We start from the raw sequence: 23,340 nt of genomic DNA, 5'->3' as shown, positions 1-23,340 counted from the left end.
GAACAGGTATATCCTTTGTGAGAGACAGCTGGGGTGGTACAGTGGATAGAGTGCCAGGTCTGGAGTCAGAAGACTCATCTTCATGAGTTCAAATCCGGCCAAAGACACTTACTAGCTGTGTGACTCTAGGCAAGTCACTTAACCCTATTTGCCTTGGTTTCCTCATCTGTAAAATAAGTTGGAGAAGAAATAGTAAACTAGTCTAGTATTTTTGCCAAGAAAACCCCAAATGGGGTCATGGAGAGTTGGACATGACTGAACAACAACAAAATCTTTTGTGAGAGGTCCACCCCTGCTAGACTGTCAGATTTTTGATTTTTTTTTTTACATTTACTTTTTTTTGGTGGGGCAATGAAGGTTAAGTGACTTGTCCAGAGTCACACAGCTAGTAAGTGTCAAGTGTCTGAGGCCAAATTTGAACTCAGGTCCTCCTGAATCCAGGGCCAGTGCTTTATCCATTGTGCCACCTAGCTGCCCCCAGATTTTCGAGAGAAGAGATTTCTTTGTATCCTAAATAGTGCTTCAGCAGAGGGTCTGGTAGAGAGCAGGTACTAAGATTTGATGGATGGACCACAACTTGACTGTGCTCTCTCTGACATTCATTCTTCCATTCTGCAAGTTGTACCAATGTTCTAGCTTCATCAAGGGCAAAGACCCTTCAAGAATCAGTTCAAATACCACCTTCCACAGGGTGCTCTTCTTGGTCCTCTCCATGTACTAGGGCCCTCCCTTCTAAGATTGCCTTTCACATCCTCTGAATGGATCTTGTATGTACATAATTATTAGGACATTGTCCCTCCCACTAGACAGTAAATTTCTTGAGGGAAAAGATTGCTTTTGCTTTTCTTTGCATAGTCTAACAGTGCTTGGAACATAGTATGTGCTTAATAAATGCTTGACTTCCTTGTTAAACTGCCCCTCTTCCTTCTATCTCCCTTTCTTCTTTTGCCCCCTCTTCTCTCTCTCCCTCTTCCTCCTCTCCCCTTTTTCTTCCTCTTCTTTACTATCTCTTTTCCTCTCTTCTTCTCTCCTTTTCTCCTTTTTTTCTCTTCCTCTTCCTCTTCCTTCTCCTCCTCCTCCTCTTCTTCCTCTTCTTGTTCTTGTTTTGTTCTTCTTGTTCCTCTTGTTCTTCTTCTTGTTCTCCTTTTCCTCCTCCTCTTCTTTTCCTCTCTCTCCTCTTTCTTCCTCTCTCTCTCCAAATGCACACACATATGTATAGATACATGTCTAAGAAAGCCAAACTGTGCATCTCAGAAGCCCCCAGTTTTTATACAATCTCTTACCTCTCCTCCTTTTGTGTATTAAAAGGTTGGTATTTGGTGGTGGTAGTTAAATTCACAATTTAAAAAGAAAATTAAAAGAAATAAAGCAAAGGGGTGGGACTTGAATGTTTTTCTAGCTCTAAAATTCTGTGATTCTGTATGGAAAAACACCTGGATTATGAAGGAGCATGTCATTGGCAGCTGGTGACGCAGTGGGTAGAACACTGTGCCTGGAGTCAGGAAGACCTAAGTTTAAATCCAGCTACAGAAACTTACTAGCTGTGGGATTCTGGAGAAGTCACTTAACTAACCTCTGCCTCAGTTTCCTTACCTGTAAAATGGGAATATTCATAGGGCCTACCTTGCAGGATTGTTGTGAAAATCAAATGAAGTAATATTTGTAAAAGTGCTTAGCATAATGCCTGGCACATAGTAGGTGCAATAATAATAATAATAACTAGGATTTTTAAGGGTCAGAACATTCCTCTAGACCAGAGATTCTGAACCATTTTTGTTTCAGTCTGGTGTCTGGCAGTCCAGTGAAGCCTATGGAGCCCTTTCTTTGAATCATGTTTTTAAATGCATAAAATAAAATACATTGGGTTACAAGGGAAACCACTTATATAAAAATAGTTATCAAAATATTAACCCCCCCCCAATTCACCCCCTGCCAATCTATCCATGGACCTCTTGGCGGATGGCTGACTCTAAATGAGAACTTCTGTTTTCGATCCAGATTCTGCCAAAGTCCCCTTCCCAAGAAAAGGCAAGCAGTTACCTTGAAGACCTTCTTGGCCCAAGTTCTGAAGGCTTCTTCCTGACCACATAGCTCATCCCCTTCCCTCATCTTCAGGATGCGCTCCCCTCCAAGCTCCTCTAGGAGGGTGTCCACCGCATGGCCAAAGGCACAGAAGTGGGGGTATGCCCTCGATCCGAGGCCAAACACTGAGAATCTGTTGACAGGACAAGACAAAGTCACAAAGAGATTCCTTTTCTGTCTCTGTATTCCCGGCTCCTGGCATCATCCTGGCATATTAAGGACCCGCATAGGGAAAGTTGATGAGTGGGGTGAGCTTGTTTGGGAAACCATTCACAAATACCAACTAGAGCTCACTTTTCCATAGTGTTTTAAGTTTTACAAAGTACTTTAATTTTTTAAAAGTTTTTTTTCAAAATTCTAAGCCCAAACACCAAATGAAATGAGTATTTCCCTTGATGAAGCAGAACAGAAAAAGGAAATTGTAAATGAAATCATGAATCTCTATTATATCTATCTATATCTATCTATATATCTTGCTTTTTCTGTTGTTTTGTTTTTGGTTTTTTGGGTGAGGCAATTGGAGTTAAGTGACTTGCCCAGGGTCACATAGCTAGTAAGTGTCAAGTGTCTGAGGCCAGATTTGAACTCAGGTCCTCCTGAATCCAGGGCTGGTGCTTTATCCACTGCGTCACTTAGCTGCCCCTCTTGCTTTTTCTTATGAAGTACTATAAATGCATTATCGCTTTTATGCTTACAACAATTTTGGAAGGCATGCAGTGTAGCGAGTGTTACTTCTTTCCTCCTACATTCATTTGCAGATGTGGAAACTGAGGCTGAGGGCTAAAGTGACACTGTCTTAGTGTTTCAGATCAAGGGCTAAGGACTAGGGAGGGAACAGTATGTCTTTTCTTTCTTTTCTTTCTTTCTTTCTTTCTTTCTTTCTTTCTTTCTTTCTTTCTTTCTTTCTTTCTTTCTTTCTTTCTTTCTTTCTTTCTTTCTTTCTCCTCATTCATTCATTCATTTATTTTTGTGGGTCAATGAGGGTTAAGTGACTTGCCCAGGGTCACACAGCTAGTAAAGTGTCTGAGGCTGGATCCAAGGCCAGTGCTTTATCCACTGTGCCACCTAGCTGCCCCCACAGTATGTCTTTTAGAAGCCTTTGGGGCTCACCTCAGTTACTCTCTCTTCCATGAAGCTTTCCCTGATGCCCCAGCCATAAGTGGTCCCCTAGCAGCTCAGTGGTGCAGTGGATAAGAACACTGGGCTTAGAATCAGGAAGACTAATCTTCATGAGTTCAAATCCAGTCTAAAACACTTATTAGAGGAGTGACACTGGGAAAATCACTTGTTTGCCTCAGTTTCATCATCTGTAAAATTAGCTGGAGAAAGAAATGGCAAACCACTCTAGTATCTCTGCCAAGAAAACCCCAAATGGGGTTTTGGACAGTTGGACACGACTGGGACAACTCAACAACAATAGTCATAAGTGATTGTTCTCTCCTTCCACATTTTCCTACAGTATTTTGTATGAATTTCTTTTTTTGCCCCAGTCAACGAACAAGCATTAATTGAATACCTGCTGGGTGATCCTAGGCAGACCACTTACCTCTGAGTGTTTTGGGAACTCTCTAAGACTAGATGGGGCAGAGAAAGTGCCAACCTGCATTTGTAGAAGGAATTTCCTAATAAAGGAGTTTCTGGTAAGCATAAAGCCACAGTTCTGGTATGTTTCCTTATCCAGATCCCTACTATGTGCCAGAAACTGTGCTTGGGCACTGGGGTTTCAAATCTAGACAGTGAATTTCTGCCCATATTGTCTTCTTCAGTAGAACAGACACTTCTGGAAGGCAGGTCTTGGGTCACTTTGCCTCCTTTTATCACCAACATTTAGCATAAGGCTTTGCACACAACTGGTGCTTATCACGTGGGGCTTCAATTAAACTGAAATTCCCCCATTACTTCTCAGCCTAAACAACTTTTTATCCTGCATCCCCGATCTTTCTCCTGCAGAAAAGGCCTTGTAGGTGGATGGAATATGTGGTCACTTACTCACCTTTCCTTGGAAACGATTCACTTTTCCTTTAAAATGATTTAAGGGATCGACTCCCCCAAAAGGGAACCATAACGTCATAGCTTTATAGGAAGAAGGGGCTTTAGATACCACCGAGTCCAATCTCCTCATTTTACAGATGAGGAAACTGAGTCACACAGAGGTTAAATAATTTGTTCAGGGTTATGAAGCTAGTAAACTTCTGAGGTAGGGTTTGAACCCGAGTCTTCTTGACTCCAGGTCCAGTGCCTTATCCACTGTACCAAGTAGGAAGCTAAAGGGAAGCACCCTTCACGAGTCATATTTCTTTTCCTTTAAAAATTACCCCTAAGAAATGTCACTTAGGCAAGAGAATCCTTGGTTTCCCACTGAATACTCCTTTGACGTGAGACAGCTTCCTGTGGAGAGGACAGAAGCCATCTGGAGTATAGAAAGATGGAAAACAAAAAATCCTATCTTGGGGAAAATTATTAAAAATAAAACGCAGTGGCACTTTTCTGTCTGTGTGCTATGATTCGAACAGGCCAAGGATGGTCTCTCCAGGCCCCAAAACACCTGTCCCATAAGGCTGCCAGAGAGGCAGAAATTCCCATTATTCTTCTAAGCTAAGGCTCCCATTAAAAGGACCCTCCATGTGTTCCCCTCTCTCTCATCACCAGGACTTCTCCAAAATGCACCTCACGCCTGGGACACCCTTTCCTTCCTGTCTCCTAATTCATCTTTCTTCCATCATGTCAACAATTCCTAAAGTCGCCCCTCTTCTATGAAGCCTTCCTTCACTGAGCAGAAGGGGCAGGTAACTTCTTCCAACCCTACTCCATCTAGACATTCATTTCTCATGGCTACAATTCCTGGATCTCTCCTCCTCAAGCTGCTGACTTCCCTTTCATCCCACATCTAAAAAACATCCCATCACTGGTTGATGCTAATGTCTAATGGTTTATTCTAACATCTTGGTTTAAATACTTAGCACAGTACCTGGCACATAGTAGGTACTTAATAAATGTTTATCGATTGTTCTACTACATCAGTGCCTGGAGGATGAGGACTGTCACCCCTCTATTCAATAAAACCCAGTGGCACCTCATTGTATCCAGGATGGAATAGAAAACCCTCTCTTTGGATTTCATATCCCTTCATAACCTGGCCTTTTCCTAACTTTCAAGTTTATTTATTTATTTTTTACACCTTCCTCACCTCCATGTACTTTATGAGCCAATCACACCAGCATCCTTGCTGTTCCTTGAATAAGACATTTCATCTTCTGAGTGTTTCCAATGGTTTCCTTCTCTTTCCCTCTCCCTCTCCCTCTCTTTTCCTCTCTCTTTCTCTGTCTCTCTCCCCCTCTCTTTCCCTCTCTCCTTCTCTCCTTTTCCCTCCCTTTCCCTCTCTATCTCTGTCTCTGTCTCTCTCTGTGTCTCTCTGTCTCTGTCTCTCTCTCCTCATCTGCACTTTGTAACTTCCCTGGCTTTCTTCAAGTCCCAGCTAAAGTCCCGCCTTCCACAAGAAGCCTTTCTCAGTGCACTCCCATCTTAGTGCCATAGACCGGGAGCTCCTTGAGAGCAAGGACTGGCTTTTGCCTTTCTTGGTATCCTCAGCTCTCGGCACAGTGTCTGGCCCATAGTGGGCACTCATGATTGTCAGCTGACTGTTGCTTAGGATGGATAAAACATTAGCCAATTAGATAATAGCAATAAGGACAGGTATTATGATGTAGTGGTAAGGAGACAGGTTTAAATTCTTCAAGCCACATACTGACTTGTGACCCTGGGCAAATCACTTAACCTTAGCGGCGGCAGGGAACAGCCTAAGACCCGGTTACAGATGAGGAACCGAGCTGTACTTCAGTGCAGTGGAGGGAATCCCCATACTGGGAATCCCCTATCCTGATAAAATCACAGGTCTGGCCCCCACGATCCCCCCCCCCCAATGAGAATACTGTGATACAGATACCACTGGTCTGCTCATCCTCATTTTTCAGATGAGAAAGCTGGGGCCCCCCAAAATTAGGTAGCTTGTCCGTGGTCACCTAGACAGTAACTATCAAGCGATCAACAAGTATTTATTAAGTGAATCCTTGTGCCTAGTGCTGTGCTGGTAACATGACCTAAGGATACAAATCCAAAGAAAGAAACAGTTCTTTTCTTTGAGGTTTTTCACTCTAATAGAGCAGTCAATTACACATGTAAGTATACAGAGAATTGATATCTGAGGCAAGATTCGAGATAGACGGATAGAGAGACATTAGAATGGTTAGAGAGTAGAGCGACAGATGATAGGTAGATAGATAATAAGTTGGAGAGATAGTAGATAGGTGGCTAGCTAGATAATAGATGAATAGATCGTAGACAGATGATTAGAGAGGTAGGCAGGCGGGTAGGTAGAACATTTGTTAAGTACTCACTATGTGGCTAGGGACTGTGCTGAGTGCTAGAAACAAGCACAAATTAGCAAGTCAATTCCTGCCCTCAGAGTACTTCCATTCTATTGGGGGAAAACAACACATATAAAAGGGAGCTGGAAAGAAAGAGTGTTGTGGTCAAATTGTTTTTCAGTCCTGTCAGACTCTCTGGGTGACCCCATTTGTAATTTTCTTGGCAAAGATACTGTAGTGCTTTGCTCTTTCCTTCTTCAGCTCATTTTACAGATAAGGAAACTAAGGCCAATAGGGTGAAGTGACTTGCCCAGGGTCACCAGCTAGGAAGTGTCTGAAGCTGGATTCGAACTCAGGAAGATGAGTTTTCCTGATTCCAAGCCCAGTGCTCTATCCAGCACCTGGTTTGTTGTTGTCCTTTATTCTCAAGGAGGACCGAAATGACATCACTATATTGGGGCCAAAGTTCAGTGTGTCTCACTGTGGCTGATCAGACCAACAGGTTGGGCAGAAAGAGTCCAAATGAACATCTAGAAGTGGAGATGTCTCTAAGTTTGTGCATCTCATGTTTCTTTTGAGCTACTGCAATTCTGCTTCATTCCTAGAACATAGTGTTTTCTTTGATGTTGACTCTAATTAGGCCTAGGTCAGAGCAAGATCCTCAGGGAATCTACAGAAAGCAACAGGGGAAGAGAAATGTTCAGAACAAGGAGGGTGTTGATGAGGTCTATCAAAAGACAGGACAGCTGGGGGCGCCATGGTGCATAAAGTGCTAGGTCTAGAGTCAGGGAGACTCATTTTCCTGAGTTCAAATCCAGCCTCAGATACTTACTAGTTGTGTGACTCTGGACAAGTCACTTCACCCTGTTTGCCTCAGTTTCCTCATCTGTCAAATGATCTGGAGAAGAAATGGCAAAGGTCTCTAGCATCTTAGCCAAGAAAACCCCAGATGGGGTCACAAAGAGTTGGACAAGGCTGAAATGACTGAGTGACAACAAATCAAAAGATTAAAGCCATCAGATGTGTAGTAAGGTGGCCAGCTCCTATGAGAAAACATTAGCTGTTGTGGTATCTGGGAGGGCAAAGCCAGGTAGTGGGCTTCCGTGGACCCCTTAGGCATGGGAGTGCTGGGGCACTGAAATCTCCTTAAACTTGGACTCGGTCATTTTCACTGCTACTCACAATCCTTGGCTCCTCCGATTCCCCCAGTGCCCTAGGCTCACCTCACATTGGCCAGGGGCCCGGCACTCTCAAAGTTGTCTCTCAGGTCTGCTCCATCACTTGAAGATTTCCGGGCATCAGAGTATGAGGAGACACTATTGAAACGGACTTTGTAGCTCCTGTAGAAAGCAATGGGGACATGTGAGCTTTGGGCATTGAGACCCCCCTAGAGGCAGGGAAATGCAAGGGTGAGGGAAGAGGGAGTACATGCAGCACCAGGGCTTCTACTGAACACTGAAACCTGGCCCAGGACGGGGAGAGCCAGGGATCCAGGGGACATCTGGGCAGCCAGGGCTGGGAAGCATTTCTAACAGGTCAGGCCTCTGCTGAGTCCTCTCCAGGGAGCAAGTTCAAGGTTCACCCAGTGTCCAGGCTCCTGGGAAGCCTTGATCTTTTCTTGCCTCAAGTCTGTTCTGATATCTGATTATATTTCCTAGGCCTGCTTTCACTGTTCACAGGGAACTCTCCCTTTTGTGTCTGGCCTCTGTTAGTCTTTACCCAATTGTAATAGGCAAATGTCAATTATCCACCCAGAGGGAGAGAAAGCAGTGGTTGTAAGAGGGAAGGAAATGAGAGATGTCACATAGTAGAAATGGAAAGAAATAGAGGTTGGAGATGAAAAAAGAAGAGGAGAGATACAGAAGGGGAGAGATGGGAGAGGAGAGGAGAGATAGAAAAGGAGAAGAGGAAGGGAAAAGAGAACAGATGAAAAGAAGAGATAGGAGAAGAGAGATAGAGAGAAGGGAGATGAAAAGGAAAGATGGAAAGGAAGGAAAGGTGGAGACAAGAGATGGAGAGAAGAGAAAGAAAATAGAGTGGAAATGAAGATAGGAAAGATGGAAAAGAAGGATGGATGGAAAGTAAAAAACAGATGGGGAGAAGAGACAGAAAGGAGAGGAGAGATGAAGGAGAAAGATGGAAGAGAGAGAGAAGAGATGGAAAGAAGAGATAGAAAGTAGAGGGGAGGTGAAGATAGGAAAGATAGAAAGGGAAGAGGGATGGAGAAGAGAAGAGAGGACAGAAGAGATTTGAAAGAAGAAGGGAGATGAAGAATAGAGATGGGGAAGAAGGAGGAGAGAAGAGATGGAGAAAAAATAGAAAGTAGAGGAGAGATGAAGATAGGAAAGATGAAAAGTAAGGATGGATGGAGAGAAGAGAGGAGAATGGAGAGAAGGGATAGAAAGGAGAGGAAAGATGAGTAGAGAAGAGATGGAGGACAGAGAAAGAAATGGAGAACAGAGAAAAGATGGAGAAGAGTGGGCCTAGATAAACTAGAATGGCAGATAATTTTTGAAAATCACATTTGCCTTTGGAATTTATCATGATTAAAATTGTTTATAGTGTTACCATCCTAATCATGTTTTCTTTACACCAATATTAACACAAGTTTGCATCCCCTTGAGTACACACTGACTTTGGTGAGGGCTGTGGGAAGGTAGAGAAGATGCAGCTGGGTAGGAGTGAGTGAAGATTCAGCATCTGTGAGGCTGGGGCCTCCAGGGCAGGCCAGGAGCCAAGTTGGCAGAAGGTGACAGCACTACTGTTGGTTCTTTATCAAGCTCCCTGCACAGCTGCCTGATGGGGCAAAGGGAAGGAGGCACAGATTCTTGCTGGCTTCCCAGTGGCTGTTGGCATAGCCCAAGAATCTCCCTGGGAGGCTTGTTTGGGGATGATTTGATTTGTGGGCTTCTTCCCTGCCCCCAACTCCTGGGCTTCTTGTCTTCTCAGGGAAACTGATCCTATTCTCTGAGGGGAGTATCATTCCTGAATGCTTTCTGATTGACAGCCCCACTTACAGTCCATTCTGCCATAAATGCTCCTCTCACCTCAATAATCGATCAACTTCGCTAGATCATAGGCTCTGGACTCAGAGTTAGAAAGAAACCCGAGAGGCCATTGAGTACCTCTCTGTCATTTTACAGACAGGGGAACTGAGGCCCACAGAGGGGTAGTATTGCTAAGGGTCACACAGCCAGGAAGATTTAAACCAAGTTTGGGTATTTCCCTGCCTGGGTCTTCCTGGAGGCTTGGAGCACAGGAGTGAGGGGGAGAGGGGGTTCACAAGCAGACTTCTCAACCCAACAGTTCTTCAGACACTAGACGATAGATGTGATGTCTCTCCTGACTCCACTCTCCTTCAGTCCAAACACCCGTGATTCTTTCATTCAATTTTCACAGGATGGGGACTTGAGTACCTTCCCCATTTGGGTTGCCTTCCTCTGGACATTCCCTGGTTTACCACTGGCTCTCCCCTTTACTACTTGTGTGACCATGGGAAAGTCACTTAATCCCTCTGTACCTCAGTTTCCCCACTTGTAAAATGAGAGGGGTTAACTAGTTGACTCAGGACATCCAAGCCAGCCCCCCATCTACGAGCTGATCTTTCCTAAGCTGTGTCACAACATGGCAAATGTGGCCTGACCTGAGCAGAAAGCTGTTGGGGGACTAACATTTTCTCACTGCCAGGCCTCATGCTTCTCTCATTGCAGCCAAGGAGGAGAATTTTTTTTTTTCCCCACCAAGGTTAGCAGGAGAACCACACAACACCCTTGTGATCTCTCTCAGCCATCAGTTGGGAACTCATGACTTACCCCCAAATCAAATTTCCCCTTAAGGAGTGATGACTTCTGTTCTCAGACAGAGAGAAGCGCCCAACCCCAACTTCCCCAACCCGGCACTCCTCACTCCCCCAACCAAAACAAAAACAGAAATGGAAAGAGAAACAAGCCTGAGAGCAAAAGATGGAAGCTGGTGCACCCTGGCAGCAGTGCTTCTGAATTGGGTGGCCTTCAAAGTTTTCTCTCTAGCATCAGGAAAGTGCTAAATATATGGATGGGTATTTATTGTCCCAAAATAGATGCCTCCAATTGAGTCATATCACCAAACAGGCCGCTGCTTTCATGCAAGCCGATCAGAGAGGTAGCCGCATTGTTAGCGCAGGGCAGCTGGCCACGGGAATAAAAATAATTCCCTGGATTTTTATAACATTTTAAAAACTCCCCTCCCCTCCCCCATGTTTCCAGAGCCATGATCTCATAACATTTTCATAGCAGCCTCAGGAGGTGGGCAAAGAGCGCTCGCTCTTCCCCATTTGATGGATGGGGAGATGGATTGGTTAAGCAAGGGGCCCAAGGTCACACAGCGAGTTAGTGGCCCAATCCTGAGCCTGTGCTCATCCCACAAGACCACGCAGAGTGTGGAAGGCCTAAGGTAGGGCTGCAGCTTTGGCCGTTAGCTTGGAAGCTCAGCAGACACACGATGGTCTACCTGTCCTGACTGTCCCGGACCGTAGCCAGGTTATACACTTCCGTTTGGTCATAGGGAGATAGTGGCCCTCTACGGGGAAAGAAACGCAAGGGTTCCTGGGACCTAGAGAGGAGAACCAATAGAGCCCCATCTCTCCCTGGAGAGGGGGGTCAGGGGGGAACCTGCCGTGAGATCAGCAGTCTGGGCAGGGCCCCCCCTAGGTGGGAGAAGGCAGCTTTCAGGAAAGATGGGAACAACCCACATTTCTATAGCACTCGGGTTTGCAAGATACATTCCATACAATGACCTGGTATATAGTGGCTCTGGGTTCAAATCTCCTCCTTACTACCTGTGTGTCTTTGGGCCAATCATTTCACTTTCCCCTCTTTCTTCATCTGTAAAATGATGGAGTTGGACTAGGTTGCCTCTGAGTTCCTTTGTGGTTGTAAATCTACAGGTTGTATGATGTTGAGGAGGTATTAATTATCCTTCCCATTTGAGAGATGAGGAAACTGGGCCTCAGAGAAGGAAATGACTGGCCCACGGTCACAAAGTCAATTAATCTCTAAGTTTGGGCCCATTGCCCACCCCTCAGGGCTTTGCTACCAAAGCAAGGGATTAGGCACCAGAAGAGAGACTTGCTTGCTTTCCCCAAGGATTGAAAATCCACCACTCCAGATTGAGGTACAAGATAAAGCCATTGCAACCTACTGAAAAGATAAGTTTAAGAAGCAGCCTTTTTGAAACAAGGGAAGAAAAAACTCATTTTGAGTTTAGTTTGAATATACACCCTAAGAGGGTGAGCATGAATGACATCTGATATCTCTGTAGTGATTTAAGCTATTCTAATCACCTTTGAATTCATTCTCTCATCAGACCCCTCATGTTAGCTCTGTATCCTAGGAAGCACAGGGATTATTGTTTCCATCTCACAGATTGGGAAACTGAGGCAGCTAGGTGTTGGAGTCGAGAAGATCTAGGTATGAATCCCACCTTAGACACCCCTTAGTGAATATGGACAAATTACTTAACCCTTTTCTCTTTCATTTTTTAAAATTTATAAAACCTGATAATAATAACCTTGCAAACCTTATGGTGCTATATAAATGCAAACTCATTATTATTAAGCAAACTTGCTTAATTGAGGTTTAGAAACAAGTAGTGTCCCCATTCAGGGGCTCTAGATGTCCATCGGTTTCAGTCAGTGGAATTCTTGCCATGACTTGGGGTCCCACGTCTCATCCCCAGGGGCCAGCCCTATAATTATCAGGTACCCAGGGTCAGGACCAGGTTCTCAGTGGGATGGGAGAGAACTGAAGATATAATCCACTTACTTCCTTTCCTCCTGCACAGAATTGGGATGCCTCATTTCCATCAAAGCACAGCCAAATTTCTGGAGACCAAGAGAGACAAGAGAAAGATTAGCTCGGACACCATGGAATCTGGCCCAAGTTAAAGTGCTGATGTGATCTAATCCAGGCAGGCAGATTTCGTCTAGGAAATGACAGACTTTGTGGCTTCCTGGGAGCTGGGACCTCAGGGCCAGATGTCGACTGGCATCCCTCGGAGCAGCCATTTGGCTGCTTTGTGAAAGTAGTAATAGGTAGTAGGGCAGCTAGGTGGCACCATAGTGCACAGAGCACTGGGCTTGGAACAGGAGGACCCATCCCCCTGAATTAAATCAGTGTGTGGTGATGTGACCCACAGGTTCTGGTGGGATTTGGGTGGAAAAGTCTATGAGTACTTTCATGTCACTCTTTCCCCAACACTATCAACACACTCTTGGAGAGGTGAAGGGTGCCCAGCCTACCTCCCCATTCTCTGGAGGGTCTCCATTGCCAAAGGTGCTAGTAACCACCAACACCAGCGTCTCGTGTTCTAGGTGTACAATATCGTATTCTTCCATAGACATGACCTATAAGGGGAAGAAAGAAAGAAGGTGTGAGAGGTGGAGATTGTAAGAATAAGCAAGGAAAGAATAGAAGAAGACAGGAGAGGAAGAAAGAAGACATATTGCAGGCACCTTTCTCTCTACTGCATGGGAAAAGCCATAGGCTGGCAGGTCTCACATTACAGTGATGAGTTATTGAAACTGAAGGCTAGGGGCAGCTAGGTGGCACAGTAGATAGAGCACTGGCCCTGAAGTCAGGAGGACCTGAGTTCAAATCGGGCCTTAGACACTTAACAGTTACTAGCTGTGTGACCCTGGGCAAGTCACTTAACCCCAATTGCCTCACCAAAAAAAGAAAGAAACTGAAGGCTAGTCACCTGACCTGGGTCAGCAATGCTTAACCCTTCCCAAGTGCAACATAGTGTGTTAGAGACACAGAGATAAAAATGATACAATCTCTGTCTTCAAGAAGCTTCCATGATGCAGGAAGAGGGAGAAATATCTATACTGATAAGGATGATACCAAGAGCCAGTGCCAATTTTAGTGGCTGAAAATCTGGGGTACATTGTCTTCCTGCAATAGGTCTCTATGTTGCACCGTGAATAAAGTGGGATTTGGAGTCAGGAGAGCCCAAGTTCAAATCTTGCTTTAGAAACTCACTAGCTATGTGACTCCGGGCAAGTCACTTAACATCTCTGTGCCTCAGTTACCTTATCTGTAAAATGGGGATCACAGTAGTACCCCCTCCCCAGGGCTTTCATGAGGATCAAAATGAAATTATATTTGTAAAGCACCTCGTACAATTCCTGGCACATAGTCGGTGCTTAATAAATGCTTGTTTCTTCTCTTTCCTTCCTTAGAGTCAGGAAGACCTGGCATCAAGTCCTGTCTCTCACTGGGGTTATTCGACTCTGAGAAAGTCACTTAGATCCTCAGTATTCTAGACAACTCTATAAGCTTCAGAGAATATTCATTAGTAGAGGGAATTTCATAATTGGGAGTTCTGTCTGCCAACAAAATCATCCAATAACAGCAACAAAAGAATGAAGGGGAGAAAGGAATGAGTATTTATAAAGTTCCTACTATGTGTCAGGCACTGTGTTAAGCTCTTAAATATTGTCTCACTTGAATGAGACAAAGGAGTCATATAAACGCACCAGGGCAAATATGGCGGTAGGGGATCTGTGCCCATCTGAACCAGTGCTGTAGATGGTGAGTTCCTTGAAGACAAGGCCTGTCTTTTATCTCTTTTTATATCCTCCTATTTAGCCCAGTGGCTGACACATAGTAGGAACTTAATAAATGTTGATTGATAGACTACATCTTTGCTATCTCTTGTATCTGACCACTACTATTACTAGTATCTGACGACTCCTTTTTGTTCACTGTTGTTCACTTTGCTAGAGCACCTCCTTCTTTTCTATTTGAAAATCTGAACCACAAGACCAGACTGACCCAGAACCAAGAGGGGGTGTCTTTCTTTGCTGGGCTGAGCAGTTAGGGAAGTTGTCCTGTTACCCAGTGATTGGAAGGAGGTCCTAGATCACACTCACCTTGGCGTCAAAGGCATGTTTGAAGATTTCACACAAAGTTTTTGCATAGGCCTGGGATTTGCCCGTCTCGGTGGCATAGAGGATGGTGGCTTTGACTCTTTTTGCCATGGCCTGACCCATCAGCTTAGCTGAGAACTTGACAGCTCTGGGAGAAGAGAGTAAAGGGGGAAAGAGATTAGGTTAAGAGCACTTTCAGCCAAGGGTCTTTGGGTCATGAAATTGAACATGCCCACTGAGTTCCATTTTATGTAGAATGTAAGCTCCTGGTGTGCAGGAATGGCTGTATTTCTGTCGTGGTGTCTGCTGTGCCTAGCACAATACCTGGCAAAGAGCAGATGCCTAAATAAGGTTTCATGAATTAATTTGTCTTCACAGCTTTGTTATAAGCTCCTTGAAGGCAGATACACTGGAAGTTTGATGGCAGAGTAGATAGAGCACTGAGCTTGAAGTCAAGAAAACCAGACTTCAAATCTAGCCTCAGATACTTACTAGCTGTAGGTCACTTAACCTCTGTCTGCCTTAGTTTTCTCAACTGTAAAATGGGGATAATAATAGTACCTACCTGGCAGGGTTGTTGTGAGGCTCAAATGAGATAATATTTTTAAAGTACTTAGCACAGTGCCTGGCACATAGTAGGACCTATACAAATGCTTATTCCCTCCCCATTCTCTAATATCTTCTACTTTGTCTATCAGAGGTCATTGAACATACAATGGTTGCCCAACAAATAATTGGGCATGGCTGATATGATACAAGAAAGATTGTGATGGGAGAAAAAGAAAGGGACCCAACAGCTGATTGACAGATACCAGCTTTGGGTCCCTTAACTGTCTAAGCATTTGTAAGAATTAGAATAATTCTAAAATAAGATTAAGAATTTACAGGATCGGGGCAGATAGATGGCGCAGTGGATAGAGCACTAGCCCTGGAGTCAGGAGTACCTGAGTTCAAATCCGGCCTCAGACACTTAACACTTACTAGCTGTGTGACGCTGGACAAGTCACTTAACCCTAATTGCTTCACTAAAAAACCCCCCAAAAAACCAATAAAAAAGAATTTACAGGATCACAGATTTAGCATTGGAAGGGACCTTAGAGGCATTGGAGTCCAACCATCTCATTTTGCAGATGGGAAAATGGCAGCCCAGAAAAGTGAAGATGATATGCTAAGGTTGCCAAGATGACTTGTCCAAGGTTACAGAGATAGATAAGTGGGATTTGGATCCAGGTCTGTTTGACTCCAAGTTCACAATTCAATTCAGTTCCAGAAAAGCTTCAATTAAATTCAACATGCATTTATTAAGTGTGTTCATTGTGTCAGCTGCTGGAGATACCAAGTCAGAAGGCTGGATGACCCCTCCTTAGGGATGTTAGAGATGGGATTTTTGTCCAGACCAGAAAGTTTCTAAGGACTCTTCCAGCTCCTGGATTCTGATACAAAGGTAGAGAAGAAAAGATCCCTGGTCTTGAGAAGCATATAGTCTAATTGGTGAGCTGAACATAAAAATACATGGAAAATTAAGGTTGAAATGTGGTTGTCATAGACAACCTTGTATGGTACCCAGTCTAGTTAACGTTCTCATTTCATAAGCCAGTGGCTGTCACTGAACATGGAATGAGCTTCCAAGAATATCTGGATTCCTCCATGCTTTCTCAGGGAACCAACTCCAGTGTTTGGGAACTTAGCCAGCTCACCTAGTGCCTGAGCAGAGGATGGATTTCTTCCACCTGCAACTGTTAATATGAATATATGGATCACCTGGATTTGATGGAGATACCTAATTATCCAAAAGTATTTTTATGAAACCCTGGATTAATAGGATTAATAAGAGCAAAATGTCCTTCAATTGAACTCCAAACTGAACCTAGAGAGCTGGCAGATAAAAGACCATATCTAGTGACTTCTTTTCCCTCAGCATAGTAAGTCCCTATCTTATGGTAACATCTGGGCATCCTCATCCTTGCCAAACCCTTTTTTGGAATCCTGTAATCTTATCATGATGCTTCAGTATTTCCTCCATACTTGTCATAACTGAAATTGTTAAACTGCCTTTGCTTCTGCATCATAGTATTGAAACTGACAACACCCTGTAATCAGTGGACAAAAACAAACATATATACCCTCATAAACGGGGAATCTCTGAGCTTCATTCTTAGGAGGGGAGTCTCCACATGAACATGTGTTATATATTTCTTCTTGGGACAAAATATTAAATTGATATTATGTTTTTACAATCCATTCTCTGATCTGGTTTCTGTGAGGTACCTACTTCTGGTAAGAGAAGCAGAAATAGCCTTCTCTTATCTGGGTGAGCAAATGGTAGGAGATATTATTGATGTCTCTAACCTGTTTATTATCTTGTACAAAGATGGGTACAAAAAGTATATTTAATATTCAACACAACTTTTTGAGATTTTGGGGCCTTGGGTATATTCCTTTAAGATTCTGGCTTCCTGGGGCAGCTAGGTGGCACAGCGGATAGAGTACCGGCCCTGGAGTCAGGAGTACCTGAGTTCAAATCCGGCCTCAGACACTTAACACTTACTAGCTGTGTGACCCTGGGCAAGTCACTTAACCCCAGTTGCCTCACTAAAAATAAATAAATAAATGAATGAATGAATGAATGAATAAATGAATAAACAAACAAACAAACAAACAAACAAATAAATAAAGATTCTGGCTTCCTATACTCAAAGGACATTTGGTAAAGAAAGGGGCCCTGAAGGATGAGAGAAGACGCCAGGCCTGGCAGAGGGTCTGACAAGTTTGGACATTGCCACAGACCTGGTTCCCTGGGAGGGAGTAGGGATTGTATTTGTGTGATAGAATGTCAGAACTAAAAGGAATCTTAGACTATAATGTAGGAGAGCTATGGGGGCTTTGGAGTATAGGGGTCAGTGCTAGAAGGGACCTTAGAACGCAATGTTAGAGAGCTTTGGGGTATAGATTGTCAAGGTTGGAAAAATACAAAATGTCAGATCTTAGAGATATCTCAGAGCTCAGAATGTCTGGGAGGAGGGAGGAGACCTCAGAAATGAGAATGTCAATCTTCTAGGGAGCTTTGTCCACAGAATGTTTGAACTAGGAGGGAACCTTAGAGATAATATATTCCAATCATCTCATTGAACAGATGGAGAAACTGAGGCCAAGGGCAGGGGGATGACTTATCTCATCACTCAGCCAGTGGTGGGATCAGGACTGGAAACCAGGTGTCCTAACTCCCAGTACTGAGCTCTTTCCTACAGGAGGGAGGGAAGCCACAGGGTCCACAATGCATATTTCCAAGAATCCACTCTTGCAACCTGAAAAACACCCTTATGCTAAGCCACCAATCCAAATGCAGGCAAAGTGCCATTTATTCTCTCCCTGGAGGAATTATTAATGGTAAATTTATTATTTTTTTAAAATCATGGAAACCACCCACACTCTAGCAACAATGAAAACTATGGGTTGGAGAAAAGAAAGGAAGGAGGGTTGCCTGGGAGGTTACAGCTTTTCAGGGCCCCCTTTTGAATGATCCCAGCAAAAAAAGGGCATCTATAATTAACTTCCATTGTTTCTACTCCCAACTCAATAGTGCAATTAACATTTTCGAACCCTCCCTCCCCAGAGACACTCAAACTAAACTCTAGTCAAAACCTGTACAACAGCTTCTGATGGGGGGGATTTATAATGCTTTGGTGAGGGGAAGAATCACTGCTGATGTTTTCTTTCTAGTGGTGGGTAGGTGGTAAGGGAGAGTGGGGCCTCCCTTTTGCTCTCAGAAGACTCATCAGTGGGGAATGGGGCCTGGAGCCATGCAGTAGGCATTAGGAGAAGTCAGTCCCTTTGATTCATGGTCATAGTGGGTAATGAGGGGTTTAGGGCCACTGGGCCCATTGAGTGGATTTCTTAGTTCACCAGGTTTGAGTAGACACTTCAGAGCCTATGTAACTCAACGTACTAATTTTATGGTTGAGGAAATTGAGACCTAGAGATGTTGTCACTTGCCCAAGGTCATAGAGGTATTATGTATCAGACGTAGGAATATCATTCCAGCTCCAGAATCCTATACTTTTTTTTTTTTTTTGCAGGGTAATGGGGGTTAAGTGACTTGCCCAGGGTGACACAGCTAGTGTCAAGTGTCTGAGGCCAGATTTGAACTCGGGTCTTCCTGAATCCAGGGCCAGTGCTCTATCCACTGTGCCACCTAGCTGCCCCCTAGAATCTTATAATTTAAAGGGCTCAGTGGTCACTAAGTCTGATCACTGTCATAATAGATTCATGAAGTGCTTTAAGGTTTGCAGATTGCTTTACAAATATTATTTCTTTTGATCTTCCAATAACTCTAGGAGGTAGGTGCTTTTAAATATTCCCTTTTTACATATTAAGCTGAGGCAAGCAGAGGTGAAATGACTTGCCCAAGGTCACTCAGCTAGTAACTGTTTGAGGCTTGAACTCACATCTTTCTGCTTCTTGGCTCAGTGCTCTATCCATTGTACCCCTTAGTTGCCCCAGTCTGGCCAAGAAACTCCTCTATAAATATTATTTGTCCAGCCTCTGCTTGAAGACCTCCAGTGAGGCCCATGGTCTAGTGAAAGAGTGTTGATTTGGGGTCAGAAGCCCTGGGTTGAAATCCCATCTTAGCCACTTACACATGGTGTGACCTTGGGCAAGTCACTTCTATGATCTTCGGTTTCTTCACTTGTCCAATGGGTAACTTGGTCTAGATGGCTTTGAAGTTCCTTTGAACCTCTAAATTCCATGATCCTATGAAAGGACCCTCTCCCACAGTAGCCCATTCTACTTTTAGACAGCCCCACCTGCTTTCAGAAAGTCTTGCCTTTCTTTCTGTAACTTAGTAACTTTGTAACTTAGAAGGAAAGCATCTTGAAGGCAGAGACTGTTTCATTTTTGTCTTTGTGTCCGTCCACGCTGCCTGGAAGGAGGATATAGGGATAAGATCAGGACTTGTGATCTTACTGATAGAGAAGAGGAAACTCCCTCCATCAAAGCAGGTCAGCACCTTCTCTGCAACTTATGAGCATCAGAAAATTATCTAGAGCAGAGGCAGCAAAGGGGCAGACAGTATAGCCTGTTGTGGTGTTGTCAATGCTACCCAAACTAGATTAAAACACAATGTGGAGGGGCAGCTAGGTGGCGCAGTGGATTCAGGAGGACCTGAGTTCAAATCCAGCCTCGGACACTTGACACTAGCTGTGTGACCCTGGGCAAGTCACTTAACCCCAATTGCCTTACAAAAAAACAAACACACAAAAAACCCCCAAGACATAATGTGGAAATATTTAATGAAAGAAATAAAATTATAATAAACATAGGTAACATAGATGGATGAGTGGCTCCCCTTTCTATTTGAGTCTGGCATCACTGCTCTTACTGACTTGCCCAAGGGTGATTATGCCTAGCACATAGTGGGTAGATATTGGTGGAGACCCCTCATTGCTCCTACTTCTGTGCTTTGTGGTGAAGAACAAATCTAATCCATTCCCCATGAGATAGCTCTCCAAATAGGTGAAAATAGTTCGGGGCAGTTAGGTGGCACCACAGTGCACAGAGCATTGGGTTTTCAATCAGGAAGACTCATCTTCCCAACTTCAAATCTGAACTTAGACACTTAACTAGCTGTGTGATACTGGGCAAGTCACTTAACCCAGTTTGCCTCAGTTTCCTCATCTGTCAAATGAACTGGAGAAGGAAATGGCAAACCACTCCAGTATCTTTGCTAAGAAAACCCCATAATGGGGTCACAAAGAGTTGGATACAACTGAAACGACTGAACAACAACAAATCATGTCTTTCTCCAAGTCTATTCTTCTTTAGACTAAAAACACCCCCAGTTCCTTTAGCTGATCTTCATTTGCTTTGGATTTGAGGCCCTTCACAAATATGATCATGATCCTCTGGACACTTTCCAGATTTTCATTGTCCATAATAAAACACAATCCTTATGGCGCCTTGTGAATGGTAGGTACTCAATAAATATTAACTTATTAAGCACTTTCTATGTCAATTTGGATGGCTCAATTCCCTTTGAATTTATATCCTTACCAATCCTAACACAATGCCTAGCACATGCTGAATTTAATCCTTATTGATTGATTCCTGACGGCAAGGTTTGGAGAGCTAAGGGGATATAGTCTAGCATCTACCAATCACATACAGTCCAATAAACATTTATTAAGCACCTTCTAATTTCTAGGGGCAGCTCGGTAGTGAAATCGATAGAGTGCTGGGCCTGGATTCAGGAAGACTCATCATGAGTTCAAATCAAGACTTAGATATTTGCTAGCTATATGACCCTGGACAAGTCACTTAACCCTGTTTGCCTTAATTTCCTCACCTGTAAAATGAGGTGGAGAAGGAAATGGCTAATGATTCCAAGAATACCCCAAATGGGGTCAGAAAGAGTTGGACAGGACTTAAACAAATGAACAACAATAATTCTGGGTTTTGAGGATGCAGAGACAAAGCAAAAAAGTCCCTTCCCTCACGGAGCTTACATTCCATCATTCAACAAATGTTAGTTGAGTTCCGTGCTTGGTACATAGTAAATAATACTTTATTATCCATCCATCCATCCATCCATCCATCCATCCATCCATCCATCCATGCATGCATCCATCCACCTACCCACCCACCCATCCGTCCAGCCAGCCAGCCATCCAGCCATCCAGCCATCTCAGGAGCCCATGCTCCTCTGTGAGTAGGTAGAGAAGGATGGTGACTTGGCAAAGCATTAGATAATAAAAGGAATCAAGCTAGAGTTGGCAAGATGGCAATTGGGGGTCACTATATCAAACAGTAGGCCCAAATATGAGATTCTAAGTGGTGGGTGGGTGGGTGGTAAGGGCTTTCCACAGGGTGTCACATATTTGCAGTTACATGAGCTTTTGCTACTTACTCTGCCAGCTTCTTGAAGCCAATGGCTCTCCTTTTTGTGGGGGTCCCATTAGTGCCTTTCCAGACATGGGTATTCCATGGATCCGGCTAGAAAAAGAGGGAGACAGTAAGTAGAAAAGAAGGGAATAGTGGAAAGCACTGCTGTCTATTATTGAGTTGACCCTGTCTAACTGAATATCAAACTATTAAAAGCCAAGAGGTGAGAAGCACTGAGAACCGGGGATGAGATGGGAACAAGAGGTAGGAATGGAGTCATCTCAGGTCTCAGAGGCAGGGCAGGACCTGGTACTCGAAGGAAGGTGTGAGTCGATAGTTGAGCATTTCTTGGTGGAAGACAGGTGTGATGCTGCCAGACATGGGTGGGACAATCCAGACCCAGTCAGCTGGACAGCCACCTCGGCAGCGGTACTCATTCTCCATGTGCTTGATGAAGGACTCGGTGGCCGAATGGTGGTCGACAATTGTCACTTTGTCACTCTGTGGGAGGGAGGGGGAGGCAAGAGGTGAATGGAGATGGGGATCATTATAGGATCACTGAAACACATCTGGAAGGGCCCTTAAAGGCTACCCAACCCAGCCCCCTTATTTTACAGATGAGAAAACTGAGGCTGCAAAAAATTAAGTGACTTGCTCAGGTTCACACAACTAGTAAGTATCTGAGGCTGTATTTGAACTTAGGTCTTCCTGACTCCAGGCACAGTGCTTTATCCACTAAGCCACCTAGTTGCCTCCTAGGCAAACAGAAGTTAACTGACTTGCCCAAGTTCACACAGCTAGTAAGTGTCCAAAGCCAGATTCAAACTCAGGGCTTCCTGACTCCAAGTCCAGTGCTCTATCCACTGAACCATTTAGCTGTTCCTACAATTTCATACTGCCTTGAAATGTTTCCTAAGACCAGGGAAGAGCACACACCTACAACCTATGACTGTCAGTACTGAAGAAAACCAATTTTTTCCCCAACCTGTGACATCCTGTTATGGGCCATGAGTTGTTCTAGTCTCTCTTCCCTTTTGAAAAGAATAGGGTTGGCTGATTGGAGTCCATGGCTTATGCTACTCAATCATTTTCCTCTACTATAAACAGACTAGATTTATTTCCAGAACCCTAGAATCCATAAGTGGGAGGGAATTTCTTAGAAGCCCTATTTTCTTTTAAGACAACTCAAGAATCAACTTTTTGCATGAAGCTTTTCCCAAACCCACCTGAGGCCAATCCCTCTCTCCCTAAACTACCTCACATTCATTTTGTAAATATACTGTGTATGTAGATAGATAGATAAATAGAAATATAGACACAGATAGATATATAAGTATCTATCATCTATCATCTATCTATCTACCTACCTATCATCTATCTATCTATCTATCTATCTATCTATCTATCTATCTATCTATCTATCTATCTATCTATCTATCTATCTATCTATCTCTGTCTGTCTGTCTGTCTGTCTGTCTATCTACCTACCTACCTATCATCTATCTACCTATCTATCATCTATCTATCTATCTATCTATCTACCTACCTACCTACCTACCTACCTATTATCTACCTATCTATCTATCATCTACCTACCTACCTATCATCTATCTATCTATCTATCTGCCTACCTATCATTCATCTATCTGTCTGTCTGTCTATCTATCTATCTATCTGCCTACCTATCATTCATCTATCTATCTATCTATCTATCTATCTATCTATCTATCTATCTATCTATCTATCTATCTATCTATCTATCTATCCATCTATCTATCTATCTATCTATCTACCTACCTACCTATCTATCTATCTATCTATCTATCTATCTATCTATCTATCTATCTATCTATCTATCTACCTACTTACCTACCTACCTACCTATCATCTACCTATCTATCATCTACCTACCTACCTATCATCTATCTATCTATCTATCTATCTATCTATCTATCTATCTATCTATCTGCCTACCTATCATTCATCTGTCTGTCTGTCTATCTATCTATCTGCCTACCTATCATTCATCTATCTGTCTGTCTGTCTATCTATCTGCCTACCTATCATTCATCCATCCATCCATCTATCTATCTATCTATCTATCTA

At 43.6% G+C, this 23,340-nt stretch overlaps 1 protein-coding gene across 2 annotated transcripts in view; it reads right to left on the bottom strand.

Annotated features, from left to right (window-relative positions):
- Window positions 1-23,340, bottom strand: part of NOS1 (nitric oxide synthase 1) — a 148,117-nt gene that overhangs the window by 33,247 nt on the left and 91,530 nt on the right. The window contains exons 12-19 of one of the 2 annotated variants that reach the window (XM_043966157.1): window positions 21,541-21,735; window positions 21,260-21,345; window positions 14,359-14,503; window positions 12,724-12,828; window positions 12,248-12,306; window positions 10,935-11,036; window positions 7,670-7,786; window positions 2,041-2,215 (exon numbers count right to left, since the gene is read on the bottom strand). In XM_043966157.1, coding sequence (XP_043822092.1) covers window positions 2,041-2,215; window positions 7,670-7,786; window positions 10,935-11,036; window positions 12,248-12,306; window positions 12,724-12,828; window positions 14,359-14,503; window positions 21,260-21,345; window positions 21,541-21,735 — 984 coding nt within the window. The remainder of the gene's footprint in view (window positions 1-2,040; window positions 2,216-7,669; window positions 7,787-10,934; window positions 11,037-12,247; window positions 12,307-12,723; window positions 12,829-14,358; window positions 14,504-21,259; window positions 21,346-21,540; window positions 21,736-23,340) is intronic. The other variant, XM_043966167.1, reaches the window with a different exon arrangement.

The sequence above is a fragment of the Dromiciops gliroides genome, chromosome 1 (genome assembly GCF_019393635.1).
Source record: "Dromiciops gliroides isolate mDroGli1 chromosome 1, mDroGli1.pri, whole genome shotgun sequence".
Classification (NCBI taxonomy): Eukaryota; Metazoa; Chordata; class Mammalia; order Microbiotheria; family Microbiotheriidae; genus Dromiciops; species Dromiciops gliroides.
This window is presented reverse-complemented; position numbering and strand designations above follow the sequence as displayed.